The sequence below is a fragment of the Peromyscus eremicus genome, chromosome 7 (assembly GCF_949786415.1).
Source record: "Peromyscus eremicus chromosome 7, PerEre_H2_v1, whole genome shotgun sequence".
Taxonomy (NCBI): Eukaryota; Metazoa; Chordata; class Mammalia; order Rodentia; family Cricetidae; genus Peromyscus; species Peromyscus eremicus.
In genome coordinates, this window is record NC_081422.1 from 69204414 (window position 1) to 69224971 (window position 20558).

The 20558-nt window shown below is 44.6% G+C and overlaps 1 protein-coding gene across 1 annotated transcript in view; it reads left to right on the forward strand.

Moving 5' to 3' along the window:
- Onecut1 (one cut homeobox 1) overlaps positions 1–18933 on the forward strand; it is a 29818-nt gene extending 10885 nt beyond the window's left edge. The window contains exon 2 of the mRNA XM_059267008.1: positions 18506–18933. Coding sequence (XP_059122991.1) covers positions 18506–18798 — 293 coding nt within the window. The 3' untranslated portion in view covers positions 18799–18933. The remainder of the gene's footprint in view (positions 1–18505) is intronic.
- Positions 18934–20558: the final 1625 nt, after the last annotated feature.

The following is a 20558-nucleotide window of genomic DNA, read 5'->3' on the forward strand; positions in this document are numbered from 1 at the left end:
CCATTCAGTGTCCTGTCCACCTATATTAGGGTTAGACAAGATGCAGGGCACAGTTGCTCAATCTGGATGGCAGTGTCTTAGGCTGGCGTCTCTAGTCAGGTGCTTGGGAGCTAACAGCCCATGCAGTCAGGAGCCTTGTCTCTTGGCACAGAAGTACTGCAGTGTGAGATTCTATATTGCCTGTGTTCCAGTAACGAAAGCTGACAGGGATAGCATGGGTTTTCATGAACACATATACACTACCCTGGGAGTGTAAATTAGCATCTTTGCTACAACAAATTTGTCGTCATCATATAACCATGGATCCACACTCATCTAGTAATTCCACTCATAATTCTAAACTCACAGCATTCCTGGAAATGTGAAAAGACTGCTCCTGGAACTTTTATTCCAAAGAGAAGGAAAAAAAAAAACCAGAAACAGCCCAATGTAAGGTGTACACATATGAAGCAGAATGTTCTCATATAAGGCAAAACTCAGAAGCAAGGAAGGCTAAACAATTATATTTAGAGATGGATACATGATACAAAGTATTTTTTAAACACAAATGGTAGAATTTGAGAGGCTGAGGCAGGAAAATCATGAGTTCAAATCCAGCTGGAACTACAAAAACAGTCCTTGTCTCAAAAGGTTACTAAAATAAATAAATGATAGTTAGATAAGATAGGAGATAAACAGTTGGGTGGGTAGATAAGTAGGTAGATGGCAGATAGAAGATGGTAAATGAATAATAAACAATAAATGATAGGTGGATAGATGATTGATAGATAGATAGATAGATAGATAGATAGATAGATAGATAGATAGATAGATAGACAGACAGATAGATAAGTAGGTAGATGGGTAGGTAGGTAGATAGAGGTAGATGGTAGATAAATGGACAGATAAACAATAGAATATAGATATATTATGTGGAGAGAGAGAGAGAGAGAGAGAGAGAGAGAGAGAGAGAGAGAGAGAGAATGAGCATGGATGTAGCTCAGTAGTGGAGTGCTTATCCAAGTACAAGCAAACCCTTGGTTGTATCCTTGGCATCTCAAAAAGAAAAACAAGTTCCCTATGTCTTTATACAACAGCTGTGTTCCAATTCTCCTCTTGAGTGGTGGGTGGGTTTAAGAGCTCATGTTGTAACCTTTTCAGATCTTGTATACATGATACATAGTCTCTTTGAAAACATTAAGTATTAAAAAGCTTAAACATTGGGTAGGAAGATGATGGTTTGGGGAGGTTGTTTGTTTGTTTGTTTGTTTGGGATGGTTTTTCGGTCTGGTCCCCCAACCTACTTTTATTCTAATACACCCTGAGCATTCTGTATTGTCATTTTTTCAGGACTTGATCCTTACTAGAGACGAGTTTTGTTAGGGAAAGGTAGTCCATAATGGGCCAAGTGTAGGGAGAGACAGAAGATCTGGGAAGAACCATTGATTTCCTCCCTTACCTGAGCCCCTACTCTAGAGCGGTCTGCTCAGGGCAGACCCAAAGGTACTGCACACTTGTCCAGGAAACAGGACTAGTGGAGAGAGGCGACAGGCTGTTCATATGCTTCCTCCAGGAGCTGAGGGTGTTCAGCTCAGTGTGTGCTGCAGCAAGAAGTCTAGGTGTAGTGAAAGAACACTTTTAAAGACCTAGAGAATGAGATGGGATTAAGTCCGAAGTCAGGGTGACAGGAACAGAATGCATGGAGCCTGGGCTAAAATCCCTCTATAGGCTTTTTCTTTTTCTTTCTTTTTCTTTCTTTTTAAATAATTTTCTCTGGTGTAGCCCAGGCTGGCCTCTGACTCACTCTGTAGCCAAGGCTGGCCTTGAACCTCTGATCTTTCTGCCTTCATCTCCCCAGTGCTGAAACTACAGGCATGAGCTGCCCATACCTTTAGTTCTCCGCAGATTTCTTGGGTCTGAATACAAAGCTGGCAGCTTCTCTCTTCCCCCAGCTCAGCAACCCCTTCCCATCAGCAACACCCAGGCTCTGATTTCAATGGTGGAGACCAAAGCACCATACATTTCACATTCCTCCAAGGGAGACAATCAGATTGGTGGAGAAGGGGAGGAGAGGAAAGATTCCCAGGTGCAGCATAACGTAGTAATAATGCACGTCTGTAACCTCTGCAGTCTAAGGCTGAGGCAAGAGGATCAGGAAGAAGCTCAAGGCCAGCCGAGCTACATAAGACCCTGATTTTTTATTTTTTTTTATTTTATTTATTTATTTATTTATTTTTGGTTTTTCAAGACAGGGTTTCTCTGTGTAGCTTTGCGCCTTTCCTGGAACTCGCTTTGGAGACCAGGCTGGCCTCGAACTCACAGAAATCCGCCTGGCTCTGCCTCCCGAGTGCTGGGATTAAAGGCGTGCGCCACCACTGCCCGGCAAGACCCTGATTTTTTAAAAGTGGTACTGTGAATTTAATACCAAGTGACTTTTACTTACTTCTCTCTTTTTTCTGGAATAGCCTATGGCTTTGCTCAGTGTGCACAGGGTCTGAACATAAAATCTCTAAGTTCTTTTCATCTTTTTCAACTCTAAAGTTCACTCAAGATTTTGGGATCCCTGTAGAAGGAGCTAATTCCAAACACGCACTCTTCCAACTTGGAAGCTATCATGATTCTGTGCATACTTTCTTCTCTGAGTGAATCTCAGAGACCAGCAGCATCACCTGGGAACTCTGGGTTCAGACCTGACCTCCTGCATCTAAATCTGTATTTTCACAGGGTCCCCAGGAGGTTCCTATATGTGTACAGTCTGGGAAGGACTATAGAAAACCCTTCAGCATTTTCCTATTCCTTCATTTGTCCAAACACTGACTGGCTAGAGACTTATGCACCAGGCACTGGGCAAAGTACAGGCACACAAAAGAGGAACCTTAAAAGTACTGATGGAGACTTTTGTGTCTGTACAGGCCAAGAGCCTCTGGCAGCACGGGCTAAAGGCAGCCGTGGCCAGTTGTGAAATGAAATGATCAGGTTTGTGGTTTTGAAAGCATACTGGAATGGAGGGGGCAGATGAACAGCTGAGCAGTAGCTAAGAGATGGGCTGCAAACATGGGCAGTGGTAAAATTTCAGAGCTACCTCTAAAGTAAAATGGAGCAGGGCTCCTGGGAGTGGTTCTGATGGGGATTAACTCCTGTGACCCTGCCTTGGGAAGCTGGGCATTTGGGTATACCATTAGCCACAGAGAAGCTGTGATGGTGTGGTAGTCAGTCTTTCCCACCCTGGGCCAATTGCTGCCTCCGAGGACATAGGACCTTTAGAGAACCAATGCAAGGGATCAAACACACCCACCCCTGTTGTTAGAGGAACAGAAGTAACCCCAGGAACAGGGAACCAATCTGTCAGCAAAGACCATGAGAGGAGAGACTCAGCATGGGCATGTGTGTGTGTTGGGCATGTGTGTGTGTTGGGCATGTGTATGTGGTGGGGCATGTGTATGGGATGGGCATGTTGTGTGGTAGGGCATGTGTGTGGTGTGGGCATGTGTGTGGTGTGGGCATGTGTGTGGTGTGGGCATGTGTGTGGGTGGGCATGTGTGTGGGGTGGGCATGTGTGTGTGGTGGGGGATGTGTGTGTGATGGGGGATGTGTGTGTGGTAGGTATATGTGTGTGGTGTGGGCATGTGTGTGGGATGGGCATGTGTGTGTGGTAGGCATGTGTGTGGAGTGGACATGTGTGTGTGGTAGGTATATGTGTGTGGTGTGGGCATGTGTGTGGGATGGGCATGTGTGTGTGGTAGGCATGTGTGTGGAGTGGACATGTGTGTGTGGTGGGGGATGTGTGTGGGGTGGGCATGTGTGTGTGATGGGGGATGTGTGTGTGGTGGGCATGTGTGTGTGGTGGGGCATGTGTGTGGGATGGGCATGTGTGTGGGGTGGGGCATGTGTGTGTATGGTAGACATGTATTGTGGTGGGCATGTGTGTGGAGTGGGCATGTGTATATGATGGGGGATGTGTGTGTGGTGGGCATGTGTGTGGTGGACATGTATGTGTGGTGGGCATGTGTGGGTGGTAGGCATGTGTGGGTGGTGGGCATGTGTGGGTGGTGGGCATGTGTGGGTGGTGGGCATGTGTGGGTGGTGGGTATGTGTGTGTGTGGCAGGCAAGTGTTGGCAAGTCTTGGTTGAGTCACCTGTGGTAGGAACAGCACTGAACACAACACAAGCCTTATTTCACCAGAAGGAGAACCCTGCTTTTCTTTCACCTGGTTGTCTTAGTGTGCTTTCTATTGCTGTGATAAAATTCTGTCCAGAACCAAGCTGGGACAGCCATGATGGCGCGCGCCTTTAATCCCAGCACCCGGGAGGCAGAGGCAGTCAGCTCACTTGTGACTTCCAGGCCAGCCAAGCCTATATCAGAAACAAAACAAACTTGGGGGAGAGAATGGTTTGTATTATCTTACAGCTTACAGTCCATCATGAGGGAAAGTCAAGGGAGGAATTCAAGGCAGAAACTGAAATAGAAGCTGTGGAGGAGTGTGGCTTACTACTTATCACTAACCACAGATTGCTCAGCCTGCTTCCTTACACAACCCAGGACCACCTGGCTAGGGATGCTCACGATGGGCTGAACCCTCCCACATCAACCATTAATCAAGAGAATTTCCCACAGATTTGTCTACAGGCCGATCTGATGGCGGAATTTTCTCCACTGAGAATCTTCTTCCCAGATGGCCCTGGCTTGTGTCTAGTTCACAAAACTACCCAGCACACTAGTTATTTGCATGATTGTCCCATGAGCCCCAAAATGAAAGAAGAGTTGTTTCCAATTAGTAAATAGGTATTTTACATATACATCGTACAATCATAATTTTTAAAAAGTTAAACATTAATAGGCATACAGAGTTTTCTTCCTAACCCATTCTCCTGTTATTAAAGTTGACACTAAACTTCTGTGTGTTTTCAGGTACTCTATACTAAAGTTAATGAAATAGGACTTTAAATTTTAGAATGTTTCATCCCACCGGGAATAGGCTGGAAGGATATTCACACACAAAAAGGATTGGTTATCCTTACAGGGATGTGGGACAGGGATGGGGCGGGGGTGGGGAGCTTCTGAAACTTGGGGGTCCTTCTGCACTCTCCAAAGATAACCCATGGCTTTTAAAGCCTATGAACACACGTGTGTGTGTGTGTGTGTGTGTGTGTGTGTGTGTGTGTGTATGTGTAGGGTGGATGGTCTTCTTTATAAATAATTAAAGGCTCTTCATCCCTCAAACTATGAGTTTCCAGGGAAAGTGGAGAAGGCTTCTTGTTTTAGTTCTTTTGACTGACAGTTACCTCTCTAGAAATGTTTATTCCCACATTGGGCTGTGTGCTAGAGCAGAGGGCTGAGTGACAAATAGAGAGGCAGTGTAGGGTGACCATGCTCTTGGGAGGTGGAAAGTAATCCCAACTTCAGTGGAGTTTCCTTTATTCCAGGCCAGCTTTGAAAAGTAACTCAGGGGCTGGAGAGACGGCTCACGGGCTAAGAGAGCACACTGCTCTTGCAGAGGAGTTGAACTTCCAGCACCGGTGTCAGCTGACTCACAATCACCTGACGCTCTATCTCTAGGGAATCTAATGCCCTCTTTTGGCCCCCACGGGCACTGCATCCACATGCACATACACACACAGAGGCACAGAGATATACACCTAAATAAATAAATACAGAAGTTTTGAATAAAAATGTCTAGTGCTATTGCATTTATGGTGGAGTATTTGAAAACACATGAAAGAATAACAGAGGCCATATTAATCCCTAGTAATCCCACCATTACCCCTTCCCAAACTATTATGAGTAGCATTCATTCATTCATTCATTCATTCATTCAATAAATATGTAGAGATAAGGGTGCTCACAATCTGCAAGACAAAGCAGACACTCTGCCTGTGCTCTCCAAGTGCTTAATGCCAGAAAACATTTATGAATCTTCGATTTTATAGTTGTGCTATAATTTATTTAATCAATCTCCTATTTTTAGACACTTACATTGGTCTATAAACTGCTCGGGGAAATAAAGTTTTATGGTTTTATATTTTAGAAGTATCATAATTCACAAGTCCTCGCCAACAACCCTTCCTATCCTTGAGTGTTTCACGATATTCAGGGCTTTGGCTCGATTTTGCTGTTATGGGATGACAGGGCAACCTGCAGTGTTATAGAAGAAGTTTTACCAAAGGTTTGGTTTTCTCTTTCAAAGATGTTTTTTTCTCTAAGTATTTGATGCCCACATTAAAACTTTAGAAAACCTGAGATTATAACAAAGAAACAGGAGGAAATTGCTCATTATTCTATAACCAAGAGATAATACCTTTCTATATATTAGTTTAGTTCTTGCTTGCTTGAAAAAAACTATAACATTGTTAATTTTGAGAATTTCAATTGAAGACTGTATTTCAATCATATTCACCCACACCCACTTCCCCTAACTCCGCCCAGGTTCCCGTTCCCCTCCTTACCCTCCAAACTTCATGGCCTCTATTAAAAAAAAAAAGACACTGAGTCCAATTTATGCTGCCCACGTACTTACGGGTGTGAAGCCACCCACTAGAACATAGTAAACCAACCACGACCCCACACTTAAAGGAAGCTGACTTCCCTCCCCTAGAAGCCATCCACAATTAATAGCTCCTCAGTTAGAGGGCGTGGCTTGGGAACCGCTTCCCACACCATGTGGAAGGTTGACTGGTTGATCTTGTGCAGGTCTTATCTTAGCAACCACAGCTGCTGTGAGTTCACAAGTGCAGGGGTCTCGCCATGTCCAGAAGACATGGTTTCGCTCCAGTCTTCCCTGACCTCTGGATACCGAATTCTTTCCTTCTAGCTTTTTAATAGCATATATGTAAACAGGCACTTGCCACAAGCCAGATGACCTGAGTTCAATCTCCTGGACCCTCATGGTGGGAGGAGAAAACCAACACTCCCATATTGTCCTCTGACCTCTACCTACACCCACTCACATACACGCACACACGGGCTCATGTGCGTACACACACACAATAGATAGATAGATAGATAGATAGATAGATAGATAGATAGATAGATAGATAGATAGATAGATAGAAAGATGATGGATGGATAGATGATAGATAGATAGATAGATAGATAGATAGATAGATAGATAGATAGATAGATAGATAGATGCAATTAAATAAAGGTGTGTACATAAGATAGACCTTAAGTTTTTATTTTATTACAAAATTAACTTGATAAAGTATTTAAAATCAAACATGCCTCAGGGTCATTAAATACCATTCCGAAGCTGTTTAAATTCTTATTTGAAACTCATTTCAACTTATGAAAATCTTCAAAGATAAAGTAGGACAAAGGCCGTCAGGATACCCTCCTCACCAGTGAACACTGGCCAATGGTTAGTGTCCTACTTTATGTTTGCCCTCTTCCCATATGGGTTTATTGAAGGCAGGCTACATTCATCATGGCCCCTCACCTCAAAATACCTGAGCATTTTCCTAAGGATAAGGATAGTCTCTTGTGTGGTCACTGCTCAGCTTTGTTAGGTATCTCAGCCATGTCCTCCGAGCGTGGTCCTCCCGTACAGAATTCCGTCTCGGGCTCTGCTGCCACGGCTCCTTTGCTTCTTTTACTGTCAAATGTCCCTCTTCCATCTTCTGTCTTTTACAAAGCTCGCCTGTTTGAAGAATGCCATTCTCATTTTTTTCTTTATCTTTATTACATTCATTCGTTCGTTCGTTTGCTTGTTTGTGGGTGTGTATTGCACGCGTGTATGTGTTGGGGGTGTGAGCATGCCAGAGCACCTATGTGGAGGTCAGAGAACAATTTGCAGAAGTTGGGTCTCTCCCTCCACCGTGGGGGTCCCAGACCTTGCACTCCGGTCAAGTGGCCTTTAATATCGGCCCCCTTAGAACGTGCTCGTTTTCCTGTGTGTGCTTCTGCTGTTTCCATTGAGCCTCTGCTCTCTTACCCAGAAAGCGGCATGGGTGGCAGTGTGCCTTCTCTGAGGATCACATCTGGAGGCCCCCAACTGTCTGTTCCTCACTTACCTGGTGAGTGTGTTTTCTTTACCCCAAGTCTTGTCTAATTTCTATACTGTGTAATCACTGGGCTTTTTTTTTTCCCTCTATCTTCCAACTAAAAAGCAACCCCTGGGAGAAATTTTAAGACAGTGCGAATATTCTACTTCTCCTCAAAATCCCCTGTTTAGTGCCTGTTGATCTTTGCCTGGTCTAGCTTTCCATCCTCAGCATTTCTGCACGTTGGATGAGCACTCCTCAGCCTTCTCTCTCTCACATACTTACTTACCCATTTACTGTTGGTGTGGACTCACACATTACTTTTTTTTTTTTAATCAACAATTTGCAAACGTGTTACTTGCTTTTAAGTATTTTGGAGCTCAGGTTGTCCCAGATGTAGCTGATGGGAGTCAGTATAATATCCTTGGGTGATGGGGGCCCCTTCTATGTCCTGGGACAAGTTCTCACTAATTTTCCTTAAACTTTCCAACATAAAAAGATATTCCAAGTTCATCTGATACCCTCCCTGCCTGCCCCAAGCTTTGGGTTTGTGGCTTCTTCGATGGCCCGTGGCTTGTGCTGATGGATAAGGTGTTAGAGACTGAGAAGAGCTGGGTACTATGTGCGCATGTGCCTTTAGCATGGCTTTGTTTCCCTGCTCTCTCCAATAAAGCTGGGATGTGTATACATAAATATTTACACACAGATATGCATAGATGCATTCATGGACATGCTGAATATTTACATTTGTATTACATTTGTTTATTTTTATGTGTGTATGTTTGCACTCATGATCATACATACATGATACGGCATGTGTAAAGGTCAGAGGACAACTTACAGTAACTAGTTCTCTCCTTCCACCATGTGGGTCCTGGAGATGAAACTAAGGTTTTCAGGCATGATGACAAGCTCTTTTACCCTTTGAGCCATCTCACTGGCTCTGTGTGTGTGTGTGTGTGTGTGTGTGTGTGTGTGTGTGTGAAATCACAAGTTTATACCAATACCTGCACCCACATAATTCTGAAATATTCCCATGGATTTTTTTTTCTTTTGCCTTTCCTCATATCCTAGTTACATATCCTTCGGTCTACAATCAGAAGCCTGATACCCAATAATCAATTATTCTCTCTCTCTCTCTCTCTCTCTCTCTCTCTCTCTCTCTCTCTCTCTCTCTCTCTCTCTCTCTCTCATATACGTGCATGCATACACATACACACATGCACGCATATGCACACGCATGCACACACACACACACACACACCCTGCATTTGCTCAGTCCCATAGCACATCTGGAAATAAACCTGTTTAGCTGTTTTTTGATGGGAATAACTCCCAGCTCTTCCTTCAAGCACACCCACACCCACGTCACTTGGCTTCTTACAAACCACGCTGAACCAGAAGCCCTGAGGCAGATCCTCCTCATCCATATTTTAACAAGCTTCAATGTGACCATAATGTACACTAAACTTTGAGAGGCATAGCTCAAGACTGTAATGTGGGCTCGCCCTGTTCATCTGGTGCCAGCCTGGCAGATGATAGTCACACCAAAACTGTTCCTTGTCCCTCTGATCCTGAAATATGTACCCCACTCAAGAAGCTGCTTTCTAGTCTCCCTGCTCGCTCTCCTCCTTAGGTGCTTGGCAAAGTTGGGGAGGGTCCATTAGTTAGTGCTGAAAAACTTCACAGCCAGGGGCTGGACTGTGGGTCAGAGGTAGAATATGTGGTCAGCATGGTGAGCCTTGGGTTCAATACCCAGCATCAAAAGCCGGCACAGCTCCCAACCATGGCTCTGAGCATCCCAACTTCCACTTTCCTCAGAAGCACCTGGTCCAGGGTAGCACTCAGAATCTCGGGTCCCATCATGATCTGCTCAGGCAGAATCTTCACCGGACTCAGGTCTAAGAAACAGTGGCTTAGAGCATCTCAGCAGTAGCCATGTGACTGAATCACCTGGGTCCTCTGTGAACTGGATACATTGCATATCTAGGGCCGGGTCCCAGGTACCAGCTTCTAAGGCTTCTCAGTTGTTCCAAATTCTAGCCACCACTAAAGACTCCAGAAGGTTCCACTACTAGCTGTAGCTGGAGAATTTCTCTCCAGGTCCCACCAAGCCCCGCAGTCCCACAACCCATGTATAAAATAATCACTCAGACGCTTATATTATTTATAAACTGTATGGCTGTGGCAGGCTTTTTGTTACCTACTTCTTCTGTCTTAAATTAACCCATTTCTATTAATCTATAAGTTGCCACGTGGCTCGTGGCTTACCGGTACCTTACATGTTGCTTGTTTGTCATGGCGGTGGCTGGCAGGTCTCTCCCCCTCAGCCTTCCACTTCCCAGAATTCTCCTCTCTCCTTGTCCCGTCTATACTTCCTGCCTGGCCACTGGCCAATCAGCGTTTTATTTATATAGAGCGATATCCACAGCAACTAGCCTTTCTCACTGCAGAGTGCAGGCTAGTCGTAGAGCTCAGGAGAAAAACATGATGCCATCAACTCTGGATGTGGGGAACCAGGAGTCAGAGAGACCCAAATGGTAAAGTGTTCAGTGACATGCAGCTTCCAGAAAAGAAGCAAAATGGCATCTTCATGAATTTCCAGCACATGCTCCATGTGAGCCCTTCAGTCCCAGAGGCTGAATTTCTCCAAGACTCCTTTCCAGGGACCGTATCATGAATGTATTGTTACGGTTTCCACTACAAAGGAGGTAGATATGTGCTGTCCACATGCACAATTCCAATTCTTGGGCTAAAGATATGGCTCAGTTGGTAGAGTACGAGCTTTGTTCCCCATCATTGCGTAAACTGGGCATAGTAGTTCCAGCACTTGGGAGGTAGAGGCAGAAAGATCAGAAGTTCAGGGCCATTCTCAGATACATAGCAAGCTTGAGGGCAGACTGAGCTATACAAGACCCTGGCTTAGGAGAAAAAAAAATCCAGTTATTTTCTTCTGTACCCTTAACTAGGGATATATTGATCAGTTACACTCCAGGCTTAGCAAGGACGATCACAGTGTATCTTAGCCTTCTGGGGCACAGAGCCTCAACTTGCACACCAATTGTCTGTGAGAGGTGTGGTTACTTTACTCTCAACTCATTTTGGAGTCTCAGACCAACTTAATTCCTCTGCACCTTCTTCTTCTCCAGCTCTATCTTTCCAACTTGTTCCCTGTCTGGCTCTGAACCCCCTCCTGATTCAGGGTATCACAACTTCCTTCCCCCAAGGACTCAGCTGACTTCCACTGATTTCTTATTCTTTCTTTCTTTCTTGATTTATTTATTTTATTCTTTTATGTGTATGAGTGATTTTCCTGCATGTGTGCATATATGTACTTGGTGCCTGCAGAGACTAGAAGAGGATGTCAAGTCAGAGGGGACTGGGGTTACAGACAGTTTTGTCACCACTAGGGTGCTGGGATTCAAACTCAGGTACTCCGCAAGAGCAGCATATGCTCTTGACCACTAAGCCGACTCTCTCCAGCCCTCCACTGATTTTCTAATGCCACTTTAGAAATGTCTCCTCGGTAGTGTTAACCTGTTTCAAGAGAAACTGTCCAGGAAAAGGACTTTTGAAATTTGATACTAAATTTTATCTATCTTGAGTGTCTCTACTTCACACAGGCCCACATCTAGCTCATTTATATAACAAGAATGCCAAAAAAATTAATTAATTAGTTAATTAATTAATTAAAAAATTAAAATCTTTAGTCTAGCCCTTTTTTTTCTTTCTTTCTTTCCTTCTTTTTTTTAAAACCATGCAAGAGATTTTCTCCATTTTAGTGGGAGAGATTGATGGAAGGTGGTCTGTCATCATAGGAATCAACAGTTTTCCCTGGGACAGAGGAAGCATAGAAAAAGGGGAAATGCTGGAACTTGGTCTTTGCTATGTAAGGAATTCTTTATATGGAGAGAAGGAAGAAATGGCATTCTGGGTGGAGAAAACAGTGTAGGTAAAGATGTTGAAGCATGAATGTGCCTAGTGCATTTAGGCATGGCTTCTGAATGGTACAATGGGCGTGAGGGGCGTGGGGGGCATGGGGGCATGCTAGGCAGTGGGGGGCATGCTAGGCAGTGGAGGGCAATCGTGGGGAGAAAAAGGAAGAGTGGTTGAGGTCAGAGTACCAAGATCCTTGGATGCTGAGGTAGAGTAGTCATTGAGCTTTCTTCATGGGCTTCAGGAGACCTCTGTGAAGTTCATTTTTAGTGCACATTGTTGGCATATTATAGAAATTTGCAGTATGATCATACAGACATCTTTCCAGAAATACAAACAAGGCAAACTTCACTCTTTTGAAATTAACTATAGGCAATTATTTTTATTTAAATTTTTGTGTGTATGGTGTATGTATTTGTGTACGAAACTGTGCACAGCCACGCTATCCATACTCAGAGGCCGGAGGAAGGACATCAGGTGCCCAGATCTACCACTCTTTACTTTATTCTCTTGAGACAGTCTCTCACTGAACCTGGAGCTAGACTGGCAACCAGTGAGCCCCAGCAATTCCCCTGACTCCACAGCACTGGAGTTAGAGGTATATGTAGCCGAGTTCATCTTATTATGTGGTTGCTGGGATTCAGACTCAGGTCCCCATGCTTGTAGAACAAGAGCTCTTTGCCTGCTGAGTCTTCTCTCTTCCTTGGAAACTGATTTTTATAGTTCTGCTGTTGTGTTGTTGTTGTTGTTTTACCACCTTTGTTGTTATGACTACTATAAAATATATAGCTATTAATTATAAAAAGTGGATCAATAAATTTTACAACTCGCAATAGACCCACATGAGCTGAAATGCAAACTAAGCATGGAGTTCATCAGGTCAGCTATGTATCTTGACTGGCTTGTAGAACAAGCATCATAACTGTAGAGCCAAACCAATGATTGGACTCCAGGCGATCGAAGGGCTTTTTAATGTTTGTTAATTGTGTGTATGAGTGTGGACATGTGGACAGGAAGCCCTCCGTTCCCCATCTCTCCTCTTCCGCATGGAAGCTAAAGGGGCTTCTTTTCCTAGTCTGTCCCAACTCATGCTCCTCTCTGCCCCCAGGACTAAGGCTGAGGTTGAGGTTGAGTTACGTGAACAGTGAGACAAAGGGGATAGGGAACAGAGGGGCTGACCAGCTGATCTGAGAGATGACCGTTCAACCCACATTTCTTGAGGAGTCCATTTCTTTTTTGGGGTGGGGAGAGGGTTGAGACAGGATCTTGTAATACAGCCCGGGCTTGCCACCCTCAACAATTCCCATAACCCAGCCTCCTAAGTACTGTAATTCCAGGCATGGGCCACCAGGCTGGGCTCAAGCTGTCCATACCTTACACGGAGGCAGACAGTCCTTGACAGGGTCTGCCTTGTCTGCTGTGCCCCGAGGTCATGGTTGGCATCATCAAGCCATGTAGCTGCGTTTCATTTTTTTTTTCCCCTTGAAGAACCTGGCCCAGGTTGTTAGAAGGATTTGATTAGCTCTGCAGCAGAATGGAAGCTTCTGGCAGAGTGGTGCTTTTCGTACGATGTGACCTCCCAGGCCCCTCTGGATTTACAGCACATCCACACTGAAAAAGAGCTTCTCTCTACCCACACAACTCCTCTGTGTGAAGCAACCAGCCCCGGGACAGATAGACTAAGACCACCAGCCAGCACGCTTCAAACCACTGTTTCACACCTGCAATGCAAAAGTAGAAACTCGGCTTCAAAAGGCAGGCACACACACATACCTATGTATGTGTGCACATATATTTTCAGACTTGTTTTTATTACTTTTAATTAGGTTTATGTGTGTGTCTCCGTGTAGGTACACATGAGTGCAGTTGCCCTAGAGCTAAACTTATAGGTGTGAGCCTCCTGACACGGGAGCCAAACTCGGGTCCTCCACAAGTGCGACGTGTGCCCTTAACTGCTGCGTCATCGCTCCAGCCTCTGTTTTCAATGGTTCAGAGGTCTAGGAAGACAGTGTTGGACTGATAACGGAGTCTGTGGTGCTTGTCTTTGCTTTAAGCTCTCACAGTCGTGATTCACGAGGAGCAAGAGTCTGTTTTACGACCTTCATCTGGATGAGACTGAATCTGGACTAGCTGATGGCAGAGCCCTCATTGGTGTCTTTTGTTGTTGCTATTGTTGTCTGTTCCTTGGAGGGGGACAGGATCTCCCTTTGTAGCCCAGTAAAGCCTTGGACAGACAATAGGTGTGTACCACAGGACTCATGGCTTATTGGCTCTTTTTCAAAAACCGCAAAGGAGTCTGGGGATGTATGTAGTCAGTAGGTAGAGTGCTTGTCTAGCATGCACGAAGCTAGGCTCAATCCCCAGAACCACATAAATTCGAAGTGATGGCACAAATGCCTGTAAATGCCGAACTTGAGAGGTGGAAGCAGGAGGATCTCTGATCCTCATTCTCGGTTATAGTGAGTTCCAGGTCAGCCTGAGAAATTAAATCCTGTCCCAAGCAAACAATAAAAATAAAGAATAAAAATCCATACAGGTCATAGATGGTACAATGGAAGTCAATGGAGTAGCTCTCCACCCCGACAGAGAGAAGGATTACCTTGGACATTATTTAATTAAGGTCATAATAGACTTGGGAAACCAAAAGAGGAGCTTCAGCTCTGAGTGGTAGTTTCAGGGTCCTCAGAGGCCTTGCAATGCTCTTTGTTCAGTTAAAGAGGTCTCCAGGGTCTGTCAACTTTATAACAGAAGTTCGAGTCAGCAAAGACCTGAGCCCAGTGTCTGACTTGCATGCTGACTGAAGGAGGAAGCGTGGTAAATGCATATGCAAAAGAATTCACAGTGATGGGGATTGAACTCGGGGCCTTGTGTTTGCCACTGAGCTGCATTTCCAGTCCCTAATTTGCTAACTTCTGCACTATTTAAGAGCTCAAGGTTTTAATCACATCTATGCACATATTCTTATTTAAAACGTATTACCATCCTGGGAAGTAAGAAACCAAATGGAGATGTTAAGCTTAAAAAATGGTAAGAGACTTGCACAGAATTACATATCTTTAGTGACCCCAAGATTATCCACTGTATCTTCTGAGTCCAGGTTTATCTAACAAGTATTCCAAGTCCATCTGGCTTTGTAAACATCCCCCAGGCCAAGATATCCATGCCCATGTATTCCCAGACAGACTCCTGGCAGACTTTTGCACAACTCAGCCAATGCTTCAGACTTAACTTTATTTTTAATTTATGTGTGTGTATGTGTGTCTTGTGTGGGTATACATGCTTGAGCACAGTGCCTGCAGAGGCCAAAAGAGGGTATCAGATCACCTGGAGATGGAGTTAGAGGCAACCCTAACCCTGCTGTGAGTTCTGAGAGCCAAACACCCAGCCTCTGGGAGAGAAGCATGAACTGTTAACGCTGAGCCATCTCTCCAGCCCCATCAGTCAACACTTCCCACCCAGGATAGGGCCTTGGGTTGTTAAGGAAGGAAAATGGACAAGGTGGTATTCAGCCACTGGCTCAGAGCTGGTTCTAGGGTGCCACCACACACCATGCTTGTAAAGTGTGTTCCAGGGGAAAACGCCTTAAAATCTAGGTAGGAGAGCACTACTTGTTTGCTTGGTTGGTTGGTTGGTTTGTTTGTTTTAATCCTCATGTGTCTTGTGCCTGCAGTTCTAGAATATAATATGGAAAAAATTTACTGGTAGGAATGCAGTCATGCTTGACTATCCCAGCAATATCAAGCATCTATAGACAGTTCTTCCTGGTCACTCTCAATTTCCTGCCGTGATCTTGTTGTAGGTCAGTGACAAGTCATAGACCAGCTTGAGGGCAGCCAACCACATACTGAGAAACACTCTTCCAAGGGAGACAAGTCCTAAAATTCCCTGCAGAGAGTGCTTCCTGATAGCGTGAGCTGGGGCACATTCCCACATTACAGGCTTAGAGTGGTGGTAGTGTCTGAATCGAATCACTGCACTCGATCAATTAGCATTTCCAAACTGACCTGACCTCAAAACTCTGTTCACAGAACATCTTTGAACACCCGGAAGACTCGTGTTTTTCAAAACACGTTTGGCTCTGCTTTGCACATTGCAGGCAAAGCAAGGCTCCAGACATGGTGCCTCTGGCCTTTCCCCACCTTGAGCTCCCAATCCTCCAGCCTCCATTCCCCGAGTGCTGTAATCACAGATGTGCTACCTGCACACGGCTCTTTTCCTCTTTCTTCCTTTCTCCCCAATGGGCACAATCCATGGCTGCATCTGCCTCCTGCACAGTACTCGCATGAGTGACCACACCCTAGCAGATCAAAGCTACCCTTATGGCTGAGGCATCTCCCACTACAATTTGCCACAGAATCCTGAAAGCATGTTGGCTTGCCTCCTTCCTGGAGGGGACTCATACTGGGGGCTTCATGTATCTGTAGTAACCCCTCAACCCAGTTCTGCCCCCTCCCACTGCCTGTGTATAGCTTGTGAAAACCTTCATGTGTGAGTACTTCCCTGCACTGCAGTGCCCTGGCTCCTTCTTCCTGGTTCCCGGGTCCCTCCCCGAACCCCCACATACATATGTGGAGACTCAGACCTCCAGCTGCAGTTTCCTTATCTTGGCCTGGGTTGTCTCTATGCTGCAATGTCTCCCACAGACATCCCAAAGCATTTCTCTCATTCCTGTGGTCTCTCAAGGACTCTAACAGTTTTAATTCTATGTAAGCTTCCAGAAGTAAGACTTTGTTTCTGTAGGCTGTTCCTCTTCTCTGGTAACCTCATAATCCCAAATGAGCTTGGCTGTTCTCTATTCTATTGATTCTATGGCCTTCTTATTTGGCTATTCTGACTTCTGCAGTGTTCTCTCCAGATGTAACCACATGCACTTACAGGTACCATCTCTAATAGCCCCCACAGGCTCTGAGCTCCCCTTCCAACCTGCATTTTTCAGGACACCATAGACAAATAAACAACAACAACAAAAAAAAAAAAAAAAAAAAAAAGGAAGAGGCTAGTCAGGTCCCTGTTCCAGCAGAGTTTCACCTCGCAGTTTCTGATCCTACAGTATCTATAGCACTTGAAACCTTGAGGCAAAATATAGTAACCTATATTTCCCTGATATGAGTAGCATATAATTTATGATAGACATACTCCACCACAAAGGGTTTGGGGTTGAATGGACTTGAGAAACAGTTAGGTATGCTAACATACTTTGTGAATCTTGAGGAAGCAGCCATTTAGGTAAGGTTTTTCTAGGTGCCCTTGACCTGTAAACCCTCCTTTCAAAGAGGTTCTTGCTGCTCTGATGCCACTTGGAAAATACTTGCTGTGGGTAGCTTCAGGCCACAGAATTCTGCCAAGTACCCAGGACCTCTTAAAGTCCTTCAAATGTGCTTCCTGATTAGCTGGAAAATGGACATCTCTTTGCAGGGATTTTCCTTAGCTCTGCTTTTTGAATGATAGATGAGACTTCGCCCAATACTGTTATTTACTTTTCCCTAAGTATGCGTTGTATAATTTATCATCTAGAGCCGTAATGACTTCCAAGGCTGTATTTCTAGCTCAGACCTCTCCCCTGAGCTCCAGGCTCCATACATCCTGCTGTCTTCTGGACAACTACCTATCGGAGATCTTTAGCAGCGTGGCCAGCCAGCACTTCCAATGCACTTTATCCTATATACAAATAATTACATCCTCATAAAATTCCTTTTTCTGTGTGCCACCATCTAACCAGAAACCTGGAAGTATCCTAAACATTTCCTACCTAGCCCACCCCCCCACACACACACACATACACCCACACTCACCCAAGGCCAGGTTCTCGTATGTCCCCTGGATGTCACCACCGGAGAAGTGTGTCCCACTCCTCAGTGGCCACTGTCTAACTTTGGGTCTTCCCTACAGAGTCTGTCACCTGGCTCCTGTCTCTGCACAAGATTTCTGGGGGAACAGACTTAGTGTTTCAGAGAATTGCATGCTGGGAGGAGATGGAGAGTGCTTTACCTCCTGTCGGGGAGTGTGATGTTAGCAGAGTGTGGTGGAGTTACACCACAGGCCACACACACACACACACAAGTAAATAAAATTTTAAAAATTAAAAAAAAAAAAGAACCTAAAGATCACATTAGGAGCTAGAGAAACCAACTCAGTGGTTGAGAGCATTTGCTGGTCTTCCAGAGGAAAACCAAGTTTGGTTCCCAGAACCTATGTCAAGTGGTTCACAGCCGCCTGTAACTCCAGCTCTAGGGGATCGAACGGCCTCTTCTGACCTGCATTAGCACCTGCGTTCATGTGTACATACCCACACGCTGACACACATACAATTTGTAAAGAATTAAATATCCTTTTAGAAGAAAAACTCAAGCCTATTGGTTCATTTAGCCAGAGGCCTGATGGAGCTACCTGACCTACCTCAGACACAGTGCAGAAACTGAGGGATGCCAGGACCCACCCACAGTGCACAAAATTCCACCTGTCCTTCAGCTCTCTATACCTTTATTACACTTCGTCCCCGCCGTCCTTGGTGCTTTAGTCGGGGGTCAGCAGACAAAAAGTGGGCTCCGAGGAATGGCTGGCCAAAATCCCCCACAGGGAATTCGTTCTAAACATCTTCCATATTTCTTTGCAGCTTGCAAAAGGAAAGAGCAAGAACACGGGAAGGATAGAGGCAACACCCCCAAAAAGCCCAGGCTGGTCTTCACAGACGTCCAACGTCGAACTCTACATGCAATATTCAAGGAAAATAAGCGTCCGTCCAAAGAATTACAAATCACCATTTCCCAGCAGCTGGGGCTGGAGCTGAGCACTGTCAGCAACTTCTTCATGAACGCGAGAAGGAGGAGTCTGGACAAATGGCAAGACGAGGGCAGCTCCAATTCAGGCAACTCCTCCTCTTCATCAAGCACTTGTACCAAAGCATGAAGGAAGAACCACGGACTAGAACCTCGGTGGAAAAGCTTTAAATTTAATTTAAAAAAAGAAAAAAAAAGTTTTTAAAGACCAGGACCTCGAGATAGCAGGTTTATACTTAGAAATATTTGAAGAAATAAAAGTGGTATTTATAGTCCAAAGAAACCAAAGACTGGAGCTCACCTGCATTCTGACTTTGTTCCGAGACACTTCAGCGGGGCAAAACTTGGCAAGAGAAAGGATCGGGGAAAACATCGGATCTCACGCCTTCAACCCTTGCGCCGCACTGTGCTTGGCTGCTCCGTGGCTCGAAGCACAGTAATGTCTGAGCCATTGAGCGGTCATCTTTTAAGATCAGACATTCTCATCTCTTCCACTACACCACAAAGGTGTATCGTGTCTCAATATCATGTGTGGGCGGGTGTGCGGGTGCACACCCACCTACCACCACCAGTGGTTAGGGACTCAGGCAGGGCTGGTCTTCAGGAAGGGTTGCACCATAGGAGTGTGACCCACACAGTGTGGGATTTCTAAATTCATTGGATTTAAGGTGTGATTTCTCTCTTCTAGCCTAGCGTTTGAACCTGCCAGGCCCACAACCGAAATGCAGATTCAAACCCAGCAAAGATCATTTGAATGGCGCCTAAACCAGTGCACTCTCTTTGTTTGTTAAGAAATGTTCAGATATTTTTTAAAGAAAAGTGAAACAAGAGTCCATCCATTAAAAAAAAAAAATCACCCAGGTACCAAAGAACACACAATATTATAGTACAGGTATTTTATTGCAATGATTTTAATAACCAAAGCTATTTTTACACAAGATACTATGTAAAGTTATACGTATGAACTGATCTAGCTGTAACCCACAATGCCACGTAGATTCAGGACTATTATTTATGACTCTTGAGGCATTTGAAATATGAGTTTTCAGAACTGGCAAGGAAGAATGTGGCTTCGGGGAAGCAGTTACCACCATGGCAGAGAGGTCGACGTGGTGCACATGGGATCCATAAATGTCACTTCCATAGAGAAAAGACATAATGCATCATCTACACGTAGCCAAGATGTGAGGCCTCTTCAGAGTAGGTCCCCATATAAACACTAGGAAACTAAAGCTTACCAGGGCAGATAACTGAATTAGAAAAATTGTCCGAAGTGATCATTTTTAGTAAATGCCCCACCCCACCCCCCCAAAAAAAACTTAGACTAATTTTGCTCAAATTTACTTTATGCATTTGGCACCAAATATTTTTTTAAATCCTTCCCAAACACGAATGAAGCAAGCAGACCAATATTAATGACAATTAGTTATCTCATATGTTGTAACCATCCCAGAAAACAATTGAACTGACTTTATTCCGATTTCAGATGTCCTATCAGGTAGATGTTAGGAAAACAATAGGGCCACTGAGAAATGGTAGCATAGGAGAACTGCAAACAAAAAGCCAGCGCTCTGGTCTCACACAAGCCTTTTGGTTCCTTCAGAATCAAAAGATGCATTTTACTAAGCATAACTTCCACAGCATTAACATTCTTTCCTGCTATAAATGAACCTGGAAAATTTTATCTCACGGCTTCTACTCTCTGGCAGGGACAGATTAAGCCCAACCTTCCTAATCAAAGTTTTCAATTTTGACTTTTTCTGAACCATTTCACTGGGGCCGCACAGACCAAGGCAGGAAGCCAAAACAAAGTTTAAAAAAAAAAAAAAAACATTTGGCATCCAGAAACACTCTGTCTGAACTTGGTAGAACTACAACTGATCTGAACAG